The following is a 22,176-nucleotide window of genomic DNA, read 5'->3' on the forward strand; positions in this document are numbered from 1 at the left end:
AAGTCATTAAAATTTTTCTTTTCAGAGAACTATCTATTCATGCCTTGCCCATTTTCCCACAGGGTTACTGGTCTTTTTATTGATTCATCAGAGTTCTTTACATATTAAGGAAATCAGACCTCAATCTATCAGATGAGTTTCCCCTATTTTTATTAGATGGGTTTTCTCATATTTTCTTTGTAATTGATGTTTTGTTTTTAGTATGCTTTGCTGTTTTTAGTATGCTTTGCCATGTGGGAAATAATATAGCAAGATTTACTCTCTTTTTTGCATTTTCCTGTCTTAGTATCTTTAAGGCAAATAAGCCAGATGAGAAATCTCCTCTGAGAGTTTCTTTTACTTGTGAGACTTCAAAATATTTTCTCAACCACAGGAGAACATAAAGGCCTGGTCCCTACGTTCTATCCATTTAAGAGTCTCTTAGAAACTCACAGACTGAAAGGCCACTGGACTTTATGGCCTGGCCTATGAATCACTCTCCTCTACTCTGAGGCCCAGGACAAGAGTGATTCTTGATCCCAAGATGGTAGACAGACATGACCAGGGGGTGGGAGTTGACCTCAGTCCTGAGACATTTTTGCCAGGCCTGCTAAGTCCATGCTTTGTGCCTTGCAGTGCTGTGAAGAATGATCTCTGCAGACCTGGAAGGGTTGATCCCCAACAACTCAAGAAGAGGTGGCTGAGGAACTTGAAGTAGATATGAGTGATACAGATGGTAGGTTATGGGCAAGAGAACACTGAATTGGCCAAGGTTTTTCATAATCTGGACTTAAAGAGTCATTACTCGGTCATTCCTTAGCTGAGGGGCTGGAACCTGAGGGGGTGGGTGGTGGGTGGTGAGGGTGTGTTTCTACACCTGCTAAGGCACGGAGGTGTCACAGGTGAGCAGTTGACAGGTTATCTAACTGAGAACTGAAATCTGTTAGCTACGTGACATTGGCCAAGCCACTTGCTCCTTCAAAGATCCATTTGTATTATTTGAAACACGTAGGAATCGATAGCAGCCCTTCTCCACTAGGATGGTAAACATGTGTGGGTTACGTGCCCCGGAACCACATATAAACACAGTGCAGATCTAATTTCACGGTTGAAAGGGACAGACAGAAGCAGCTTACTTTGAAATGCATCAAGAAATCAGATGGAGTGATGGATGGATGGAGGAGGGTGGCAGAGATGTGCTAAAGTAAATACAGCGAAATGCTAGAAGGTGTGGAATCTAGGTGGTAAGAGGGTATTTTCTAATCAGTCTGTTCAACTGTTTTGTATGCTTGAAATTTTTTTCTCATAATAAATTAGTTGAGAAAGGGGTGAGAGAAAAATAAGAAAAGGAAGCTGGAATAGAGGCGTGTGGATCATGTGATTTCACCCAAGAATGGGAGGCGCTCAACTTTCAGCACTTTAGGTCCAAAAAGATACCCCCCCCCAAGTAATGCAGCGAATAAAAACATTTGCTACCCAACCTTGCTGACTGTTTGCAGTTACTCCCCGGCTGTGGACCGTTCATCAAGACAGGGAAGTTCTTCTGAGGCTGTCAAAACACGGGCCAGGCCACGAGGTCCCGATGACCGTGCCTGAATTTTTCCAACAGTCAGTGAAACGATTTGGGGCTTATCCAGCCCTTGCATCAAAGAAGAAAGGGAAGTGGGATCTTCTGAGTTTCAGCCAATACTATGAGGCTTGTCGGAAGGCTGCAAGAGCTTTGATTAAGGTAAAAGATTCTTCCCTCCCTCCCTTCTGTCCTCTCCTTCCCTCTTTCTTTCATTCTACACATACATGCATGTGATGCAACATATACATACATGTGATACAACATATATAAGGCACCACGAGATACAAAGGTTAATTGGTGAACATTTTCCCTCCAATCTTTAATCCCTCTCTTATGGGGGAAGTCATGTCTATTTGGAAAATAATCATGTGTGCATAGGTTATCATTTCTACATGTGCTTACTTTTCTTTCTCTTTTTTTCTTTTTTTAAAAGATTTATTTATTTATTTATACAAGCACTGGGTACAGCCAGAGGTGCGGGAGGGTGAGAGAATTCACCAGAGCCAGAGAGGGGAGGAGAACAGGCAGACTGACAAAACACACTGCTGAGGGGAGCAGCGGGTGGCAGGAGAGGTCTGCGCGCCATGTGGGACCCTCGCCGGCGGCCAGGGACCGAACCGGCACTGCAGAGGCTGCGGGCAGCTTCACAACCCAGTGCTCAACCACTGCGCCACCGGGGAGGTCCTACATGTGCTTATTTTTACACATGCGTTAACATACCACACTCACGGTTCGGCATCTGGCTTTTCCCCTTAGCATACTATCGTGATGTATTAGTTAGCTACTGTGGCATCATATTTATCCCACGCTCCAAAGTGGTCATTCAAAATGACCAACACTTATTACCTCGTGGATCATGTGATCCTGCCATTCTACTTCTGTGTTTATGCTAAGAATAATTGACAGCAAGAACGCAAACAGCTATTTGTACATTAACCCAGGTTCACAGCATTTCTTTATGCCAATAGGTGGGAGTAATCCAAGTGCCTATTGATGGGTTAGTGGATAAACACAATGTGGTCCACCGAGACAACGGAATATTATGCAGCCATAAAGAGGAAGGGAATTCTTATACATACTACACCATAGGTGAACCTGGGGGACTTTACGCTCCATGAATGAAGTCAGACACAAAAGGACAAATACTGTTGATTCCACTTACAGGAGGGCCTGAGAGGAGTCACATCCATAGAGACAGGAACTAGATGGTGGGTGCCCCGGGCTGGAAGAGGGGAGTTAGTGTTTAATGGGACAGATTTTCAGTTTAGGAATCTTAGAAAGTTTGTACTTAATGACACTGAACTGCACACTTAAAATTGGTTAAAATGGTACAACTGAACTATCTAGAGCTCACCACAATAAGCAATAAACAAAAGGGGTGTTGTATAGAGAAAAGCAAACCAGTCTCCCAATAATCCAAAAAAGATCACGCCCCAGATGTGGGTCTCAATACCAGCGTTTTCCCATGTGACTTCATTGGGCTTTGGTGTCTGCTCTCACACAGCCCAAGGATCAGGCCCCAGCTGGAAACAAAATATCTCCTTATTTTTCTTTTCAGTTTATCTGTTTGTTTTTTGCCTTCCCAGCTGGGCTTGAGGCGCTTCCACGGAGTCGGCATCCTGGGCTTTAACTCCAAGGAGTGGTTTATTGCCTACCTTGGTGCCATCCTTGCAGGGTAAGACCACGCCGGGGTTTGCTGGGGAGGTGGGCAACTTGGGCTGGCTCCGACGGGGGTTTCAGAAGAGGCCTCAGGTTAGCAGGCTGCATAGAGCACAAACAAAGGAACAACATTGTTCAACAACATTGTTACAGAGCATCCCTGATATAAACATGGGTTGCCTGGCTGTGGGTCCTCACCCAGGAGCTTAAAAGGGACTTATGAATACCCCACTACGGGCACACACAAAAGGTTAATAAAAGGTTTATTTACAAGGGAAAGGGAATTAAGGAAATGTACAACTCAAGGAAAAAAATAGGGAAATAAAGTCTTTAATGCGTCCTACCCGATCCGCCAACCTGGAAACCCAAAGGCACTCTCCGAGCTGCGAGCTGGTAGGGAGCCAAAATGAGGGATTCCCCCCCCCCAAGCCCAGGTATCTGCTTTTATACCCAACCTGGATGCTTAACCCCACCCTCAGGTCCCAGCCACCTTCCCTTGGGTGGTGATGGGATTTGGAGTTCCCAGTGTCTTTGGCTTTGGCCTGGGGTGGGGGTGGAGTCCACAAAGCCTGTGTGGAATTAGCTTTAGGACAGCCTTTTCCCCCTAACAACTTCAGTATAAGCCATAAGGACTAGTGTCTGTGAGGTGCTTCTATAACCCGGTAATAACAAGACAAGCAGAGTTTAAATGGGTAAAAAGCTCAAACAGAACAGTCGCCAAGGAAGCAGCCAATAAGCCCTTGAAAAGATGCTATTTGTCACTATGCATCTGGGAAATGCAAAATGCAGCCAAGATAGAAAGGTTAAAAGAAGCAACACGCTGTGGATGGAGGGCACAGGAGCTTGGGGGGATCCAACCCCCCGCTGTCATTTACTGGCTTTGGGACCTGAATGAGTGAGCTCCCTACACTGAGCCCCATTTCTGCCACCTGTAAGTGAGGCCATGTAAGGACCCCGCAATTCAGCATCTCAGTGACAACATCATGGCAGGGACACCTTTTTCTCATCACTATCGGGGTTTTTTTTTTGTTTCTTTTTTTCCCTGCTGTTGTATGTGTTAAGCTGTGAAGGGAGGCAGTTGTCACCTAGGCTTGCCTGCAGCCCATTCCCCTCCCCCACCTTCCAGAACACGCTAACCTTTTTTTTTTTTAATAGAGGCATGTTTTTATTTATTTATTTGTTTGTTTGTTTTGTTTTGTTTATACATGCACTGGGTACAGTCAGAGGCAAGGGAGGGTAAGAGAATTCACCAGAGCCAGAGCGGGGAGCAGAGCAGGCAGAAGGACCGAAGTACACTGCTGAGGGGAGCAGCGGGCGGCAGGAGAGGTCTGCGCGCCATGTGGGACCCTCCTCTGGTGGCCGGGGAGCAGCCGGGGATCGAACCAGCGCTGCAGAGGCCGCGGGCAGCTTCGCAACCCAGCGCTCAACCGCTGCGCCACCGGGGAGGCCCAGAACACGCTAACCTTAAGGTGTGTGTTTTCTTTTCCCAGGGGAATCAGTGTTGGCATTTATGCCACCAACTCTGCAGATGCTTGTCAGTACGTCATTACTCAAGCCAAGGTGGACATCCTGCTGGTTGAAAACGACCTACAGCTAAAGAAAATCCTTTCGGTAAATCCCTACCCAGACCCAGGGCTTCCCTCCAACCACCCAGGGCGACTTCTGGGCTCTGACAAGGTGTCTTTTTGCTCCCAGGTAGATGCTAATGATAAGCTGGGGTGATGGAGCTTGCCCCAGGCGCAGGTTGAGAGTTCTCCAGCAGAGCAGAGTCCGGCCAGGTGGTGGCTGTCTTCACCTGCCTTAGCTGGTGGAGGCTCAGAGACTCACTGCAAAGAACCCTGGAGTCCTAAAATCCGGTGGTTTCACATCAGTCAAGGTTACTAGCAAGGTTTTTCATTGGGCAGGGAAGAGAAAAGAGGCCGGGTTGCTGTAGGAGGGCGTTCAGGACGTGCATCCAGCTTTCCTATTTCCCAGGGCTGAGGTGCTATGTTGACCACGCAACACTTTGTTTCAGAATGCGCGGCACATGATGCAGACCCCGCTCAAAGCTATCGTCCAGTACAAGAACCCGTTGACGGAAAACATCCTGAACTTGTACAACGTAAGTGTGGGAGGGGGGCAGTGAGCAAAGAGGGGGACACAGCCTCCAAAGGGAACTAGGCGGGGACTCCCACAGAATGTGGCAGGTGAGCAGGGGGGAGGGGCCTCACAGGGAAGTGGGTGGGGCCTTGAAAGGGTGGGTGGAGCTTTTGGAGGGCATTTTTTAAATGATCTGGAAATTTACCTGTTCTGGTTATTTATTGCTGTGTAACAAATCACCTCCAAAATCAATGTTATAACAATAATCTATCCATTTTTTCAGAACATTAAAAGTAATCAGGAAAAAATACTGCATCATTGAAAATTAGGCGTATTAAAACTCACATTATAGAAGTATTTTTACGTATATCCAAACCAAAATGTATTATCTTACTTTTGATTAAGACTATTAATGATTTTTAATATATATAAATATAGATATATATATAAAGGTGCACATTTCTGTTATGACTTGGAAGGACTATTGGGACCAGTCTTTATTTAAAATTGTGATATTTCATTCATCATGGATTTTTTCTTTGTCTTGATCGCATTTGCTTTGTTTTTGCATGCCTTTCAATCTGGCACAGAGGTGTAGTCCCTAGTCCTCATTCTGGTCCCACCCTGCAGCTGGGGCTCCTCTAGCCTCCTCATCTCTGTGATGGAGAAACCTGTCTAAGGGGGTGGCCCTAAGACACAAAGAATAGGGGTAGATGGGAGCAGGCTTTGCCTGTTATTGACGGAGGAACTCCTGGGGAGAGCCAGAAGCCATAAATGTTGCAGTCGTGTTTTGACAATACGCTCTGCCTGGGGGTCTTTTATAATGGGGGGGGGTGCGGAGAATGTTCGCATATAAGCAACAGAGGCACACATAGGCCAAAGGAAATTTTTGGGTTTGTGTCTAGGATCATTTTTTTTCTCAGAAGCCAGGGCAGGCAGCTCGAGAGGGACCAGGACAAGTTCATGTTAATTGCCATGGAATTAGACCCGCAAACGCATGAATCAAATCAGAAACCCTACAAAGTCCTGGAGTTTATTTGGTTTGCCCTCTGTGCCAGTGGGAGTTGTAGGTGGTGCCTTCTGGCCTAACCACTGCACTCGCCTGCTTCCCAAGCTTTCAGAAAACTTTGAACTATGAGACCAGGAAGATGGCTCCCTGCGAAAGACAATGGAGCAGAGCTACAGGCTTTTAAAAAGTTAAAAGTGGCCTCACAGCACCTCCTGGGACCTTTTGACAGCGGCTTTGGGGATGGTGCCTGGTGGAGACAGGTGGAAACCGCTGCTGTCAGACCTGAAATGCGGAAGCAGACCCTGCCGCTGGGGGAGCTCCCTGGCCTGAAGGCTGGCAGGCTGGCTCACAGCCAAAGCCGATTTGCATCTTTTATGATTTAACATAGAATTTAAAACTCATGTAAAGTTTTTTCTTTTTTTAAAAAGTAATGAAACAGGCCTGTTTTCTACCGAATTACTTTGCAGATAAGTTTTACTGGTTGCTGTTGAGGAAAGGTGGCATTTCCAGGTTTGCCTTAATGGAAGTGTGTGCAACTGAGAAAAGTGCTTCGGGCAGCCTTGCTCTCCTTGTTGCTACGGACCTTCTGGACGTCAGGGACCCGACCTCATGGCGGGTGTGGACCCCGTCCCTGGTCTCCACCCACTGGCTGCCACTAGCAGCCTCCCAGATGAAATAGCCAGAAATGTCGTCAGGCATTGCTAAGTCTCCTGGGGGCAAAGTCACTCCTGGTTGAGGAGGGTGATTTAGAGGGGACAGTTTTGTGACATCAAATAGTATCTACTTCTCTGCAGCGGGGAGGAGCGCCTGTGATTCCGTTTAGGAATACGATTGTTAGATCTGAGAGAACAAGAGTCTGAGAAACTGGACAAGGAATGGGTGGTAGAATGGAAGGTGGGGTGTGGCCGACTCAGGCAATTAACTGAGCAGATTCTGATACTTGGAATGGGACTTGGGGCCAACATCAGGGTTCCACAGAGAGGACTGGAGGAGACCAACTTGGGTCCAGTGTCTCCCAATCTAATAATCTGTGACCCTGCAAGGACCGGGTCCTGGACAAGCCATTAGAGGACACCTTTGGGGGGCGGGGGGCTTGGGCATCTCTCAGACAAAGGACAGGGACCCCAAAATGTTTGGGTGTTGCAACACACTGGCCATTTCTGGAGGACTTCAGGTGCCCTCCATCTTGAACACAGGGCTTCACCCTCATCCAGAACTTTGAGGGCTCTGTAGTAGAATTTTTGCAGGTCCAGTGCCATACTCAGTTCCCACAACCCTGCCGTTTAGGCAACAAATTTCGATGGTAGTTAAGGGCACAGGTCCTGGAATGGCACCTTCTTCGGTTCCTCTCTTTACTTGCTGTGTTACTTTAGCACCTCAGCCTCAGTTCCTTCATCTGTCATAGGGAGATTCATGTGCCTGTTATCTGTAAGGATGTCTTTGGTCGCAAGTGACAAAAGCCTGATCCCAAATGGCTTAAGAGAAAAAGATAATTTGTTGATTCATGTAACCACAACCCAGGGCATGGCATTCAGGCATAGCTGGAACCAGGGGTTCAATTAATATGACCCAGACTCCATTTTGCTCTCGTGATTCCACTTCAGCCTGTTTCCCCCAAAGTTCTGAAATGGTCGAGCATTTCATGGGACTACAGCTTGACTCATTCATGGCCAGATGACCCATTCCTATCCCTGCACTTCCAGCAGATGCCCTGAACTCCACGGTGCTTGGACACCTTAGGTCACATACCCAGACATGATACAATCCCTGTGACCCAAACAGATGGATTTCTCTGACTTAAACCCATCGGGGTTGACTCTGAAACTGGGCTTGGAGACTGCCCCATCAATCTGTTAAGACATTTGGAGTGTGGAGAGGAATCTGGGAGTGCAGAGAACAAACGATACCCAACTCCACTGTTCTAAGCACCTTAAATATATAAACTCATTTACTGCTTAGAACCACCCAAGGAGCTGGGTCCTGATATCATTCCTGTCTAACAAACAAGAAAGGGAAGTGCAAGCAGCCACAGTGGCCTGCCCAGGAAGCGGAGGGGCAGAAGCAGACATCTCAGGGCGTTCGTCAGAGGCACCGGGACTGGCACAGCCTAAACCTCTCCTTGCGCTGGGGATCATGCCTCAGGAGGAGCCGATGGAACCAGACCTGGGTGGAGCCAGGCAGCTCCTGCCAAGCAGAGGATGGGCCCCAGCCTCTGTCTTTTTTTTCCATAGTGGGAAGAGTTTATGGAACTCGGCAACAGCATTCCTGATATCCAGCTGGACCAGATCATGGAGAGCCAGAAAGCCAACCAGTGTGCTGTGGTCATCTACACCTCCGGCACTGGGGACTACCCCAAGGGAGTGATGCTTAGCCATGACAACGTAAGCACAGTTTCTGGTGGTGAACTTTGTAGTAACCAGATCCCTTCACTCCGGGACACTGATGTTCAGGCTGTTTTAGTTTTGACCCCCTGGGGCAGGGTGGCATTTAGGGATCTAGCCACAGCCAGGTCCTTAACGTGGGCTTAAGTCCCACAACCTCTTCAAAGGAGGAAGCATAGTGCAGGTTTGAGATCAAGGACTTTGGAGCCAACCTCGGTCCAAGTCCCAACTCTGTGATCTTGGCCAGGTTATCCCCAAGTCTCAGTTTCTTCATCTGTAAAATGGGTGTGATGTAATAGTCCCTGCCACAAAGACTGGCTAGGAGGTTGGATGGGTTAATATTTGCAGAGAACTTAGAACTGCATTTGATAATAAAAATAAATACATTGGGGAGCAGTAGATGCATTCTATGTTCAGGAGGTAAAGCAGAACTTGATGTTTTGGTCACTCAAGAAAAGCAGGGTGCATGGGGAAAATGTATGTATGTCTGGGTGGAGTCCCCCACTAATGGTAATTTAGGTCACTCTTATATAGGAGGAACAGATGCTAAAAGATTCCATTCCAGCCCCAGAAAAATGCAGACTTAGCAATAGAGACAGAAAGCAGATGGGTGGTTGCCTATGAAGCAGCAAGAAGCTCCACTTGCATGGATAGCTTTCCAGCTGCTGGTTCCGTGTTTATGGGCTCAGCTAATCACCGATGTCACTTGATTGAATCCCCAGATTTGGAACCCAGGGCCAAGTAAAAGTTATATGTGGATTTTCGACTGTTCTGGTGATCAGGGCCCCCAACCCCGTGTTCAAGGATCAGCTGTACTAGCTAACATTGCATGGCTCGCCAAGGGAAACAAGGAAACTTCTAGGGGAGATAGAAATGCGAGGATGATGATGGCTTCACGAATGCAGACACGTATGGATATTTAACAAATTATATACCATCACATGCCGCTTCATGATGGGGATACACACTTGTGAAAAATGTCATAAGAGTGTCATTGTACAAACCCAGCCCACTCCCACTCCTACCGGGACCCCTGTCATGTATGTAGCTCACTGCTGATCAGAATGGTTAACTGGGGGCATGACTAGTCCTTAAATATGTGTGGTGTATTGTATGTCAATTAACACCTCAATGAAACCTTTTTAAAAAGGAATGAGAAAGAAGTGTTAGTTAACTTTTGCTGCAGGCTCCTTACACCTCATTTCACACTGTTCTAAAAGTTTTACACGCAGTAAATCCTCACAGTGATTCTTTTGATTTTGTAAGGCAGGTGCTATTTTCACAGGTGGGAAAATCCAAGGCCAGAGAGGTTAGATCACTTGGCCCAGATCACACAGCAAACAACCTGGTAGGGGCAGGACTTGGACTGGACATACTGACCCCACAGTTCCATTTTAGCTACACTGTAGCTCTATGTGGCTAAGGTGTGCAGACGCCCAAAGATACAATATAAAAATTTAAAGCTGGTTGTGGAACAGTATGCAAAGGACACTGTGGTTTTTGCAAAAATTTTAAAATGGTAGTGAGTGGTGGGCATATGTTAACATTTTAAAGAAAAATAACCGGCAGGTTACACACCCAATTGACAAGGGTACCTCCCCTATAGAAAGATCGCTAGTTCTTAAGTGATGCGTTTCTACCTTGTACGAGTTTTTCCCTGACAGCCTGGCTTAATCCTTGCCAGCAGACCCTGGCCTTTGCACTGGCTGTTCCCTCTGCATGGGGTTCTCTTTCCCAGAATGCTGTGCGGCTTGATCCTTTGTCTTCTTTCAATCCCTGCTCAAATATCACCTCTTCCATGAAGCCCTCCCTGACTTTGTTATTTACAATAGCAAGCATAAGTAAGCCACCCATTTGCGCCTTAGTCCCCCTTGGCTACTTTTTTCTTACACTGACATATATAGTCATATAGTCACTTGTTTAAATAAACATCAGCTCCTTGAGGGCAGAACTTGTCTGTTGTGTCTTCTAGCATAGGATGGTTCAATCCACTTTTGTGGAATGAATGAATGAAAGTAATCTGATTAGACCTCCACCTGACCCTGGTGCTTATTATATTCCTAGTGGCTTCATGTGTGGTGAGATATTAACTCTCCCAGAATAGGGGTGACAAACATAAACCCTGGAGTGAGACTGCCTGGGTTTGACTTTGGATCTCCTACTTGCTAATTGTGTCACCTGAAACAAGTTCTTCCATTCCGTGGTGTTCCCCCATCTGCAGAATGTAATAAGAGGGGTTTCTACCTCTTTGGTAAAAGGTTAAATTATTCAACATACTGTATCCATTAGCTGTTGCTCCTGACAAACCATTCTTGAACATAGTAATTTAAAACACCAAGAGTGTGTAATTTCTGGGTCTGGAAATTGGGCATGGCTCTGCCAGGTGTTTCTTCTGCCCATGTGGTGTCAGCTGGGATCACTCAGCCATGTTCAGTCAGTGCTTGGGCTACCCTGGAAGATCCTAGAAGGATTTTACTCCCGTCTCCATGTCTTGGCTTCCGCCCAACATGACAACATCAAGGCTGACCCTCTAAACAGTGCCTGGCTAGCCCCAGAGCAAGCCTTCTCGAAGATGAAAGCAGAAGTTGCAGTCTACCAAGGTTCAAAGTCAGGCAGCTGCTCTGTCACTTCTGCTCTATTTTGCTGGTTAAAATGGCCCAGCCCTTTGAAGAGAAAGAAACTCCAGCTCCAAATAGGAGAAGAGGCAGAGAATCAGCAGCTGTCTTCGAACCACCACATTTATATGCCTGGCATTGTGTGTCCTGTCACGCAACTGGCCCTGCGCTAGTTAACATGGGAACTTCCGGGCACCTGCCACCCCACACAATTGAAAATCCAAATATAACTTACTGTCCACCCTCCTGATTCTTGAGTTCAGCATCGCTGGTTGGTTGAATCCATGTATGTGGAAGCTGAGGATAGAAAACAAAATGCTCTTATAACTGGACCCCTGAAGTTCAAATCCATGTCATCATCTTCACTGCAAGAAGTTAAAACTAGACCAAACTTCCCAACATACATCAACAGCTCAGAGTTTCTCCCGAGTAGGGTGCTGTGTGTCCACGGTGACGCATACCCTAACCTCTTAGGAAACTGAAGCTCAGGGAGGGGAACTGATTTGCTCAAGGTGACAGACCAAAGGGAGGCATGAGGCAGGATCTGAACCCAGGAGTGTGTAAACCACGGTGCATCACTGTCTACACATGCCACACCCCTTGGGTGCTAGGAACCAGGCTCCTTGGACTACAGGCTATAGCAGTGCTTATGGGGGGCAGCCAGGAAATTAACAAATAAAATCACTAGAGAAACAGACAAAAGAAACTTCAGTTTAAGTGGCATGATAGGAGGGGACATTTAAATGGAAATATAACATTTGAGGAGTCATTGTGGGGAAAAGAGGAGGAAGAACATTTCAGGTAGAGGGGTCAGTGCAAAGGCCCTGCGGCAGGACCATGGTTGGTGTGTTGGAGGAACAGTGTGGAGTCTGTGTGACTGGATTAAGGAGGTAACTGTTCACCCAAGATTCGTGATACCAGTTATAAACATAGATCACAAAATTCCAGATACATTAAAACATCAAGGTATGCATTGGAGAAAGAAAAACAACTAGCTAATTTTGGGGGTGTTCATGTATTTTACCTTTCCTTGTTGGACAATATTGGTTCCATAGTTCTACTTCCATAGTAGCGAAGCCTCTGTACCCATTTTACAGATGAATAAATAGAAGCTGCAAGAGAGTTTAAGAAAATACCTCCCAGCATCGCTGCCATGCAACCATCCCAGGCCAGGCAGGTTCATGGGTGATTGGGGCAAACGGGAAAAGAGTACTGGAACCTTTTATAGATCTGACAGACCTTTAATGCTGAAGCAGAGAACCAGGTATACAGGCAGAGCAGCAGGCAGGAGGGCAGGCAGGTAGCAGCCAAGCCTCCCGGCCTGTGAGCACCCCAAGAGCCCATTTCTTGGCCCAGGTGTTGGTATTTATAGGTGCGCGTGCCTGGTGTTGAGCTCCCAAGGCTTTTTGCAGTAACACCACATCACGTGTGGGTAATGAAACCTGGGTGGCAAACGAAGCTGCAGGTGGCGACAGTAGATGCTGGCAGGAGGCGAAAAAGCCTGAGTTACTCCATTTTCCTTGCAATCACCCAGTTATCAAATAATGGAACCGGGATTTAATTCTGGACACTTAATGAATCCTTCACCGTAGACATTCTAATGCTAGAGTCTGTTTTCTGCAGTTTGCTGAGTTTTACAGCTCCCCCTCGCCTTGGGCAAGTCAGTTCACTACTCTGTGTTTCTCCATCTACAAAATAAGGAGAACCAGAGTGATGGGCCCCCAGAGTATTATGATGAGGAATAAAGTACTCCGTGTTTGCAACTGACCAGAGCAATGCCTAGCACATCCCTTCCCTTCCTAATGTTTGCTAAATAAACTCATGAGCTGCCTATCAATATTCTGGTCATTGGCGGACTCATATGGTGGTTTCTGTATAGAATCCGGGTGGGGGGTGTGCTAGCCCATCTAGGTTTGTATAATTACACTCTATGATGTTCACACATTGATGAGATCGCCTGATGATGCATTTCTCTAACAACGCATTCCACCACTGAGCAAGGTATGACTACAGTTGCACTTAAATGACCCTCTAGAAAGGACAGGCACCCTGGATCATGCTGACTTCTGTTCTAGATCACATGGATGGCTGGGGCGGCAGCTAAGGACTGTGGCATGAGTTATGCCTCAGAAAGGCAGGAGTTGGTGGTCAGCTACCTTCCCCTGAGCCACATTGCATCTCAGATGATGGATGTTTGGATCCCCATGAAGACTGGGGCTCTCATCTACTTTGCTCAACCAGATGCTCTCAAGGTAACACCAAGGGCAGTCCCCGTGAAGGGACAGTTTTGTTAAAACCCAGATCTTAGGGGCTTCCTTCTCTGTCCTCATGTTTTGCACCCAGTTAGCGGTGTTAGAAACAGTTGACCACATTATTTTAGTTTTTAACTTTATCCAAGTCAGGGCATCCGTGTATGGTTGTGTAGGTTGTACACTGAACAACCCAAGGCCGAAGACGTGCATGGTATTAAAAACAGAATGTGTATCTGGTGTTGTCTTTTCAAAAGCCATTATTTCCAATTCCAAAAAGCTTCCAAACCCCAACATTTTTTTGGCAATAAATAGGACCTTAACGAACACGAAGCTATTTGTAGTCTTCATTTTATCCCATTTACGGGAATATTCATCTATTGATGTGATGGGTTTCAGCATGTTTACCCAAGCACCACTCTGTAGCTGATGAAATATGCACTGTGTAAGCATTCTGAATTCAAAATTCCAGAGGAAATTTAAAGAATTCTAAATTCCAAAATACATCTGTTCCGAGAGCTTGAGATAAGGGATTTTGGACCTTTTTTGAAGAACAGTTGTGTCCTGACTTACCCTTCAGAGGCAAATTTTCTCAAAATCTTCAGAGATTTCTTTTGGCATTTCCAATTTTTTTTGAATGCACAATACCATTTTTCTTAATTTATCCACTTTAAAAATATTATCTATTACCTTTCTATTGCAGGGGATGAGAATTTAACTCTCTTATACCCTTATTTCCACTGCTTCCACTTTTTTCAATATAAATAATTCTTAGTTAACTGGGCTAAGCAGTTTACCATATATTTTCTGTGTGGTATTACTTTTTGTTTTTATCCAAAATTAATAGTTGCTTTTGTTTTCCAATTTGGTGAGGTTTCTGCATTACTTCGATGATAAGTAAGAGAAAGCCCTTCTTAAAATGGGTTTCAGGGAAACTGCTCACTCAAAACCAGAAAAGTCCTTCAGGTATGGCTGAATCCAGGTGCCAAAGTGATGTCACAAGGACCCTCTTTATCTTCCTGTTACTGACATGCTCTCTCTGTTGGTGTCATTCTTGAAGAGAATCTATAGATCATTTGGGGGGGAGGAATCTTGTGACTTAGGGGGTAAAAGTGTATAATATTCCACAGCATGTTTGGGCCAATTTCTTAGCTGATCACCTATCATTGACCATGTAGCTGGTTTCCATTCTGTCATGAAACTTAGCTGTAAAGGACACCTTGTGTGTGCTTCTCTATCCACCCACGTCTCATTCAGCTAAATTCCTTCAGCCACAGAAATGAAGTTGCCAAGTGGCATTTAAAATGCCCATAGTATCTTGATGTTGTCTTCCAAGAATATTTTATCAGCAAGTGCTCCCCACCAAAGCCCTAAACAATGTGTGAAAATCTGCCTGCCCTCTGAGTAGCCAGTGGGTTAGCTCCCACGGTCATAGGCACAGGCTGGTCCAATCAGAACCAAGAGGAGGTTCTCCTGGACGGAGCAAGGAAGCTGGGGAGGGGATGGTTACCTGGGGTCCATGGAAGGTGCCTGTGTGGCTCTGTCCCCTCCAGGGTACGCTGCTCGGGACTCTGCAGGAGGTAAAGCCTACTGTCTTCCTGGGGGTGCCACGAGTTTGGGAGAAGATGGAAGAGAAGGTAAAGGAAAGTAATGCCAAGTCATCAAAATTGAAGAAGAAAGTGTTTTCATGGGCAAGAGCTATTGGCTTAAGGACCAACATAAAAAGGATGTTGGGGTATGTGGAGGGTCCAGGGGGTCAGAGTGGGGGGAACAGTGAGCAAGGTTGCTCAGCCTTCACCAGCTGGTTCCCCTCAGCCCCTTTGGCCCCCCGGTCATGGACCCCTGCCTCCTTGGCATTCTCGTTCACAGGAGACAAGAGATGTCTATGAACTACCGCATGGCTAAGGCCCTTGTGTTTAGCAGAATCAGGAGTGTCCTCGGCCTCGACCACTGCCACTCTTGCATCAGTGGGGCAGCACCCCTCAGCCAAGAGACCGCCGAGTTCTTTCTAAGCCTGGACATACCTGTCCGTGAGATGTACGGGATGACAGAAAGCTCGGGACCCCACACCATAGGCACCCCAGAAAACTACAAGATTCTAAGGTACCAGCCCCCTGGGTGGTCCCCTGTTCCTAAACAATGTGGGATCACGGGGGTGAAGATGGGAGGGTGGGCAAGTCTCCAGATGAAGATGCATCCAGACTTGGCATCTCCAGATTGACTCCTGTTCTCTGGTCTTCCAGGGGAAGGGCTCAGTGTATTTCATGGTCTCCCCCTGATTGTCACTTGAGAGCTCTGTCTCCAGACATCCCAGGTGCTAGGTTTGCCTCCTGGGACCTGGGATCCATCACCTCGATGATGCAACATCCACAAGCCTCTGGCGTTTCCTCAAGCTCAGCTTGAGCTTGAGGCTGCATGACACTGCAGTGACTCTGCAGGCTGCAGTGACTGAAGCAGTAAGAAGACCAAGGGCAGGTTCCTTCACAGAACCGTCTGCTGTGTCTCTCTCCGACCCCTTCCTGCCCACCATAGTGCAGGTCCAGCTGCCCTCGCAGCCTTGGCCAGATTGCAAGTGCCTTTAAACTTAGCAAAGACTCGGCTTCATCTTCCCGCTCTAGCCCCACCTTTGACTTCACCTTGCAGGAGAGTTTTGTACTTCAGTTATCTCCCTGTCTCCACAACATGATCGTATCCGGGTCTGTTTCCCGCAGAACCCCAAACGCCCAGTAGTGTTTTTCCAAAACCAAAGAGAAGGGATACACTGTTCCTATCGAGGAGAAGGGTACAAAGTCCAGTCTGTGTTTTTACTCTTATTTTTTTTAACAAGAAATACATGCACATCTCAAAAAAAAAAATCAGAAGGTATAAAACGATAGAGTGAAAATCTCCCTCTGTCCTACCCCAACCTCTGGTTCATTCTGGGTGGGTTTGTTAGGGCTGCTGTAACAAGGTTCCACAAACTTAAATACAGAAATTAGTTTTCTCGCATGCATGAAGACTAGAAGCTTGAGATCAAGGTGTCAGCAGGACTTGTTCTTTCTGGAACCTGGGAGGAAGAGTCTATTCAGGCCTCCCTCTCTCCACTTCTGGGAGTTTGCTGGCCATCTTTGGCATTCCTTGGCTCATAGGAGCAGCAGCTGACTCTCTGCCTTCCTCTTCACAGGGCATTTTCCCTGCGTGCGATCTATGTCCAGACTTCCCCCTTTTTTAAGGATATCAGTCATACTGGAGCCACCCTACTCCAGGGAGAGTACTTCTTAATAGAACTAATTGTATCTTCAATGAAATCTTCAACAAATTCATATTCTAAGGTCCCCGGGGTTAGGAGTTCAATATGTGAATGGAGGAGGGAACAATTCAACTCACAACACTCTCCCAGAGGAAAAATAATCACACCATGCTCTTGAGTTAACCTGGTAAAAGCAGTGTTTTGGCATATATACTCTTATCCCAAATGGAAACATTTTCCATGATATCTGGAGCTCAGGATCCAAACCAGCTCAGATAACATGGTTTCCCCACAGTATCTGGATTTGTTATACAAACTTCCACTTAGTCTTGACTCATCCCATCCAAGCTCAGAAATCAAATGGGTTTGGCTAGTAAGGGATCCTTATCTTATAGAGAATTTTCCGTACCAGTGCAAACAGCTGTCCCATTTTTAATAGCTGCATAGTATTCCATTGGGTAGAGGTTCCATAATTATTTAATCTCCTTACTGGTGGATATTTAGGACATTTTCCCCCAGCTGTTGTCACCAGAAATGAGGCTAACATGTGCATCTGATGCTAACAGGTGCTAACATGATGCTAATGTGAATGCCTTGTATATATACCATATATTTTGCTAAACCAGTTCAATTGGTAAAAAATGATATATCAGTACAACTTCCATTTATATTCCTTCCTTTATGACTAAAGTTGAAAAATTCTTTCATATATTTAAAATACATTTGTTTTTATTTTTCTCTGAACTATCTGCCCATTTTTATTTTTTTTAACTTTTTTTTAAAGATTTATTTATTTATAAAAAGCACTGGGTACAGTCAGAAGCGCGGGATGGTGAGAGAATTCACCAGAGCCAGAGCGGGGAGCAGAACAGGCAGACTGACGAAGTACACTGCTGAGGGGAGCAGCAGGCGGCAGGAGAGGTCTGCACGCCATGTGGGACCCTCGCTGGTGGCGGGGATCTAACCGGCGCTGCAGAGGCTGCAGGCAGCTTCGCAACCCAGTGCTCAACTGCTGTGCCACCAGTGAGGCCCTATCTGCCCATTTTTAAAATGATTATCAAACACTTTATTATTGATCTGTTGGCACTCTTTACATATAAGGAAAATCAGTCCTCTTGCTTTGATATGAGTTCCAAATATTTTTCCCCCTAGGTTTGCCCTTGGTAGTTTGGTTTTAAAGTGTTTTTTTTTTTCCCGCTGTGCAGCAATATTTTATATTTCCATGCTTGAATTTATCAATCTTTCATTCCTTTTTTTTTTTTTTTTACATTCTAGAAAGTAAATGGGAAATCATAAGGGGGCTCTGCAAATTTTGAGCTCTCTTACTAGCTACACATAACCCTAAAAACTTCTGATGCTTCTAACTGCCAATGAAACCAATCAGCAAGTGAATAAGAAAAAGTTTGCTTTTCTGCATCCTAAAGCCACCCTTCCAAGGGTTCGCTCTAGAAAAAAGAGTCTTAGAAGAATCCAGATTCCCGAAAGTGCTGTTCTGTTTTGTAGCAGTCACTTTAACTTCTAAGGACGCTCTAGTTGGTTTTCTTAAAATCAGCTGCCCTGGTCTTGCGTACAGGTCGACATATCTGCTTCCTGAGGGATGAAGGTTTGGGTTGCTATTCTTAAACCAGAAGCATTTTGTCTTTTTCCTATATATGTGGAGATAGAAACAACCCATGACTTTGCTGGATTTCCCAAACAGACTGGGAATTTGACTCACTTCATAGAACAGCACCTCTGTCCTACATTTGGCAAACACCTCCTCCTGCTCACCTGGCCCAGGTCAGCCGATCAGTGCTGAGAGCCTGCGCTGCAGACCCCAGCCACCCTGGGTGGGTGACCGCATCTGCCTGAGCCTGTTTCTCCTCTCCCGTTACCCCTCAGCTGCGGCAAAACCCTGAGTGGGTGTAAGAGCATACTGCACCAGCAGACGCAGGATGGCACCGGGGAAATCTGCCTCTGGGGCCGGCATGTCTTCATGGGCTACCTGGGAAAGGAGGAAATGACCACGGAGGCCATCGACGAGGAAGGCTGGTTACACTCTGGGGACTTGGGGAAACTGGACCAAGAGGGTTTCCTCTACATCACTGGTCGCATCAAAGGTATACAGGTCTGGCTCTGCAGGGTGCCCTGCAAGTGGGCTCACCCTGAACATCGAGGGCTTGGTGTACCAGTGCAAACGAAGGCTCCCAGGCACCCATCTCCCCTGGGGGCTCCCACACAGATGTACAGGGACACCGCTGTCTGCACATCCTGGCGCTGTCCTTGTGCCCAGCCTCAGGCTCTCAGCAGGATGCACCTGCAGGAGATGCCCATGCCAGCTCTGAAACCTGTTTCTTCCCCTGTAATCTGAGCATGAGCATAATGACAGATTGATAAAGATTTAGCAAAATGAGGTAGAACAGGGATGAGCCAACTTTGCCCATCAAGGGCCAGTCACAAATATCTGGGGATGTCAGGGCATATGGTTCCTTTCATAGCTGCTCGGCTCAGCCGTTAAAAGAACAACATAGGCAACACATGGACGGGCGACGTGGTCACGTGCCCATACGAATGGCGCCCACTTTTCCTGTATCACAATTATTCTTCTTTGCATTTCCTTCCAACCATTTAAAAATGTAAAAGCCATCTTTAGGGCACAGCCATACGAAGACAGGCGAAAGGCCGGATTTGGCTCACGGGCTGTGGTTTGTCTGATTCTGATGGCGTTTGGCACGAAGCCTCCCAAAGGCAGTTAACGAACAAGCAGGCTGCATGAGCATTGCTTGAATGATAAGTAAGAGAAAGCCCTTCTTAAATGGGTTTCAGGGAAGCTGCTCACTCAAAACCAGAAAAGTCTGTCAGGTATGGCTGAATCCAGGTGCCAAAGTGCTGTCACAAGGACTCCCTTGATCCTCCTGTTACCGAAATGCTCTCTGTTTCGGGGTCATTCTAGAAGAGGTCTCCCCATTTTGTGACAAGGTATCTGCCGACAGTCTAGGTTCATCCTGGCCTCCAAGTGAGAAGAAAGTATCCCAATAACTTCAGGGAAAGTTTTAGTCCTGACTCTCACTGACTCCTCTTGGCTCCATCTCAGAAGGAATCATTGGGTGGAATATGTTGATTTATCCCACCTGGGCACATGCTCAGCCTTGCAGTCCACGCCAGGCGGACTCAGGTGTGTAGGATGGAGAATAGTCCCTCAAAGAAAGAGCAGGATGTGCTTGCCCAAAGGAACAGCCACCATGTAGGCAACAGCATGGATGTGACTGTGGTGATTATTACCATTGCATGACAACCTCAGTAGAGGTGACTGCAGAATCCTGGGGTCGGGGAGGAAGTTTGGGTGGATGGGGCAGGACCTAGCAAGCACCCCAGGATGAAAGAAGGGAAGAATAGATCTGGGCGGGGGGAGGAGGTCTTGAGACTGGGGAAGAAAGTGACACAATTTTCTGAAGGTTGCCAGAATGAGGGATGCCACGCACACACCTGTGTTGAGACTGGACTTTGGTTCTCTGGGGCTTGCCAAGACATGGGTAAAGCAGGAGCTGGAGAGGACATGGCCAGGAGCAGTTCACAGTCTTCCAAGCAAGACATATCGCAGGGCCTGGAACACAGGGTGTGGGGGACGGAGAAACAGGAAATGAGTTAATAAGGCTCTGAGCGAGGGGAACATACAGGACTTGGGTGCTTGATGGGGACTCAAAGATATGGCAGGAGAGGCCAAGTGACTTTGAGTCCGTGGCTTGGCGAGAGTCCCAGCCCGAGCAGGGGCCTCTCCCGCTGTGATTGTCCAGGGTAAGTGATTGTCTACGCCAATACCCGTCCCCTCTGGTCTTCGAGGGAGCATGAGTTCTGATGTCTTGGTTGAACCTCCAAGAAGCCATCCTTCGTTCCAGAAATCCTCATCACTGCTAGTGGTGAGAACGTGCCCCCAGTCCCCATCGAGAACAAGGTGAAGGAGAAGATCCCCATCGTCAGCAACGCCATGTTAGTCGGAGACAAGCTGAAGTTCCTGGGCGTCTTGCTGACACTGAAGGTAACATGGGTGTCCCGCACCGGGGTCTCCACCCAGGGAGGGGGCACCCCTGCAGATTTGGGACCTGCTACTTGGTCCCGGGGGCTGGCGGGGGAATGTGTGTGGGTGCTGGGTGTGGTGACGCGGTGTCACGGGGCAGTGCGAAGTAGACGAGAGCGGAGAGCCGCTGGACAGGCTGACCTCGGAAGTCATGAAGTTCTGCCGGAAACTGGGCAGCCAGTCCTGCACGGTGACGGAGATCCTGCAGAAGCGGGACCCCCTGGTCTACAAGGCCATCCAACAAGGCATAAATGCCGTGAATGAGGAAGCCATCTCCAATGCGCACAAGATTCAGAGGTGGGCCATCTTGGCAAAGGACTTCTCCGTCCTCGGCGGGGAGCTAGGTGAGCAGCCCGGGGAGCCGGCAGCCATGGCGCTTGGAGGCTGGTCCTTCGCTGGTGTCCAGGGCCACGTGGGCGCGGAGATGTGCCCTTTTCCGGGAGTCAAGGGGCTGTGTCACCAGCAGGGCACAGCAGAGGCATGCTGCTCTTCCAGCAACTCGTGCCCCGCTCCCCGAACCCCTGAACCATACACATACACCACACGCACGCACACTTACTCATACATTCACTCACACACTCACACATAATCACACACACTCACGCTCAGTCACTCCCACCCACTCATCCTCACGCTTGCACAACATTCACTCACACATGTGCATAAACTCACACATGCCTGTACGCAGAGTCCCTTTTCTACAGGGCAGCCACACACACACCCCGCCCCGAAAATAAAATCTAAATTTTCTGTAGCCCCACATAATCCCCCTGCTGACCTCTCCTCATCACTCATTCTACGACAACTGCATTGGCCTTCCTGAAGGTCCCCCAACTCCTCAGGCACGGTCCTGCCTCAGGGCCTTCGCACCTACTGCTCTTCTGCCTAGAAAGCTTTTCTCTTCAGTTCTTTGCCTAGATGGCTCCTCCTCGTTGTGAAGGGCATTTCCCTGACCCTCTGGGGAAAGTGGGTCACCACTGCCCTTTATATCAACTCGAGTCACCTCACACCCCCTGCATCATCCTGTATTCTTGCCTCTCTAACCACATCACAGTCTCAGTCAGTCTACAAATTAGTTTATTTTTGTCCATCTCCCCTGTGAGGGGGAGGGTTCACTGCAGATGTGGGGTTCTGCTTTCTATTGATGTCCCCCGGGGAGGGCTTGCTCTTGGCACGCCGCTGTCATCTGGGCGTGGATGCAGGGATTATTCAAGCATGTAGCCTGAACCGCCTGGGTTCAAATCTGTGACCTCCACATTAGGAAGTCAGTCTTTTCATCTGCCAGGTGGAAAAGTAATCCTCATGGGGCTGGTGAGGACATCTTGAGGGAAGCCCCCACCCCTTCGTTGTCT

At 47.4% G+C, this 22,176-nt stretch overlaps 1 protein-coding gene across 1 annotated transcript; it reads left to right on the forward strand.

Moving 5' to 3' along the window:
* Positions 1-1,561: 1,561 nt before the first annotated feature.
* On the forward strand, positions 1,562-21,349 carry LOC311180735 (long-chain-fatty-acid--CoA ligase ACSBG2-like; the record flags this gene model as incomplete). The annotated part of the gene is made up of 12 exons (XM_084248645.1): positions 1,562-1,708; positions 3,136-3,224; positions 4,699-4,819; positions 5,223-5,309; positions 8,528-8,677; positions 13,368-13,544; positions 15,095-15,276; positions 15,411-15,644; positions 18,652-18,869; positions 20,646-20,785; positions 20,925-21,168; positions 21,291-21,349. 12 exons carry the CDS (start codon positions 1,562-1,564, stop codon positions 21,347-21,349), a joined length of 1,848 nt encoding a protein of 615 aa, XP_084104771.1.
* Positions 21,350-22,176: the final 827 nt, after the last annotated feature.

Source organism: Talpa europaea (assembly GCF_964194135.1).
Source record: "Talpa europaea genome assembly, chromosome: 12".
Lineage (NCBI taxonomy): Eukaryota > Metazoa > Chordata > Mammalia > Eulipotyphla > Talpidae > Talpa > Talpa europaea.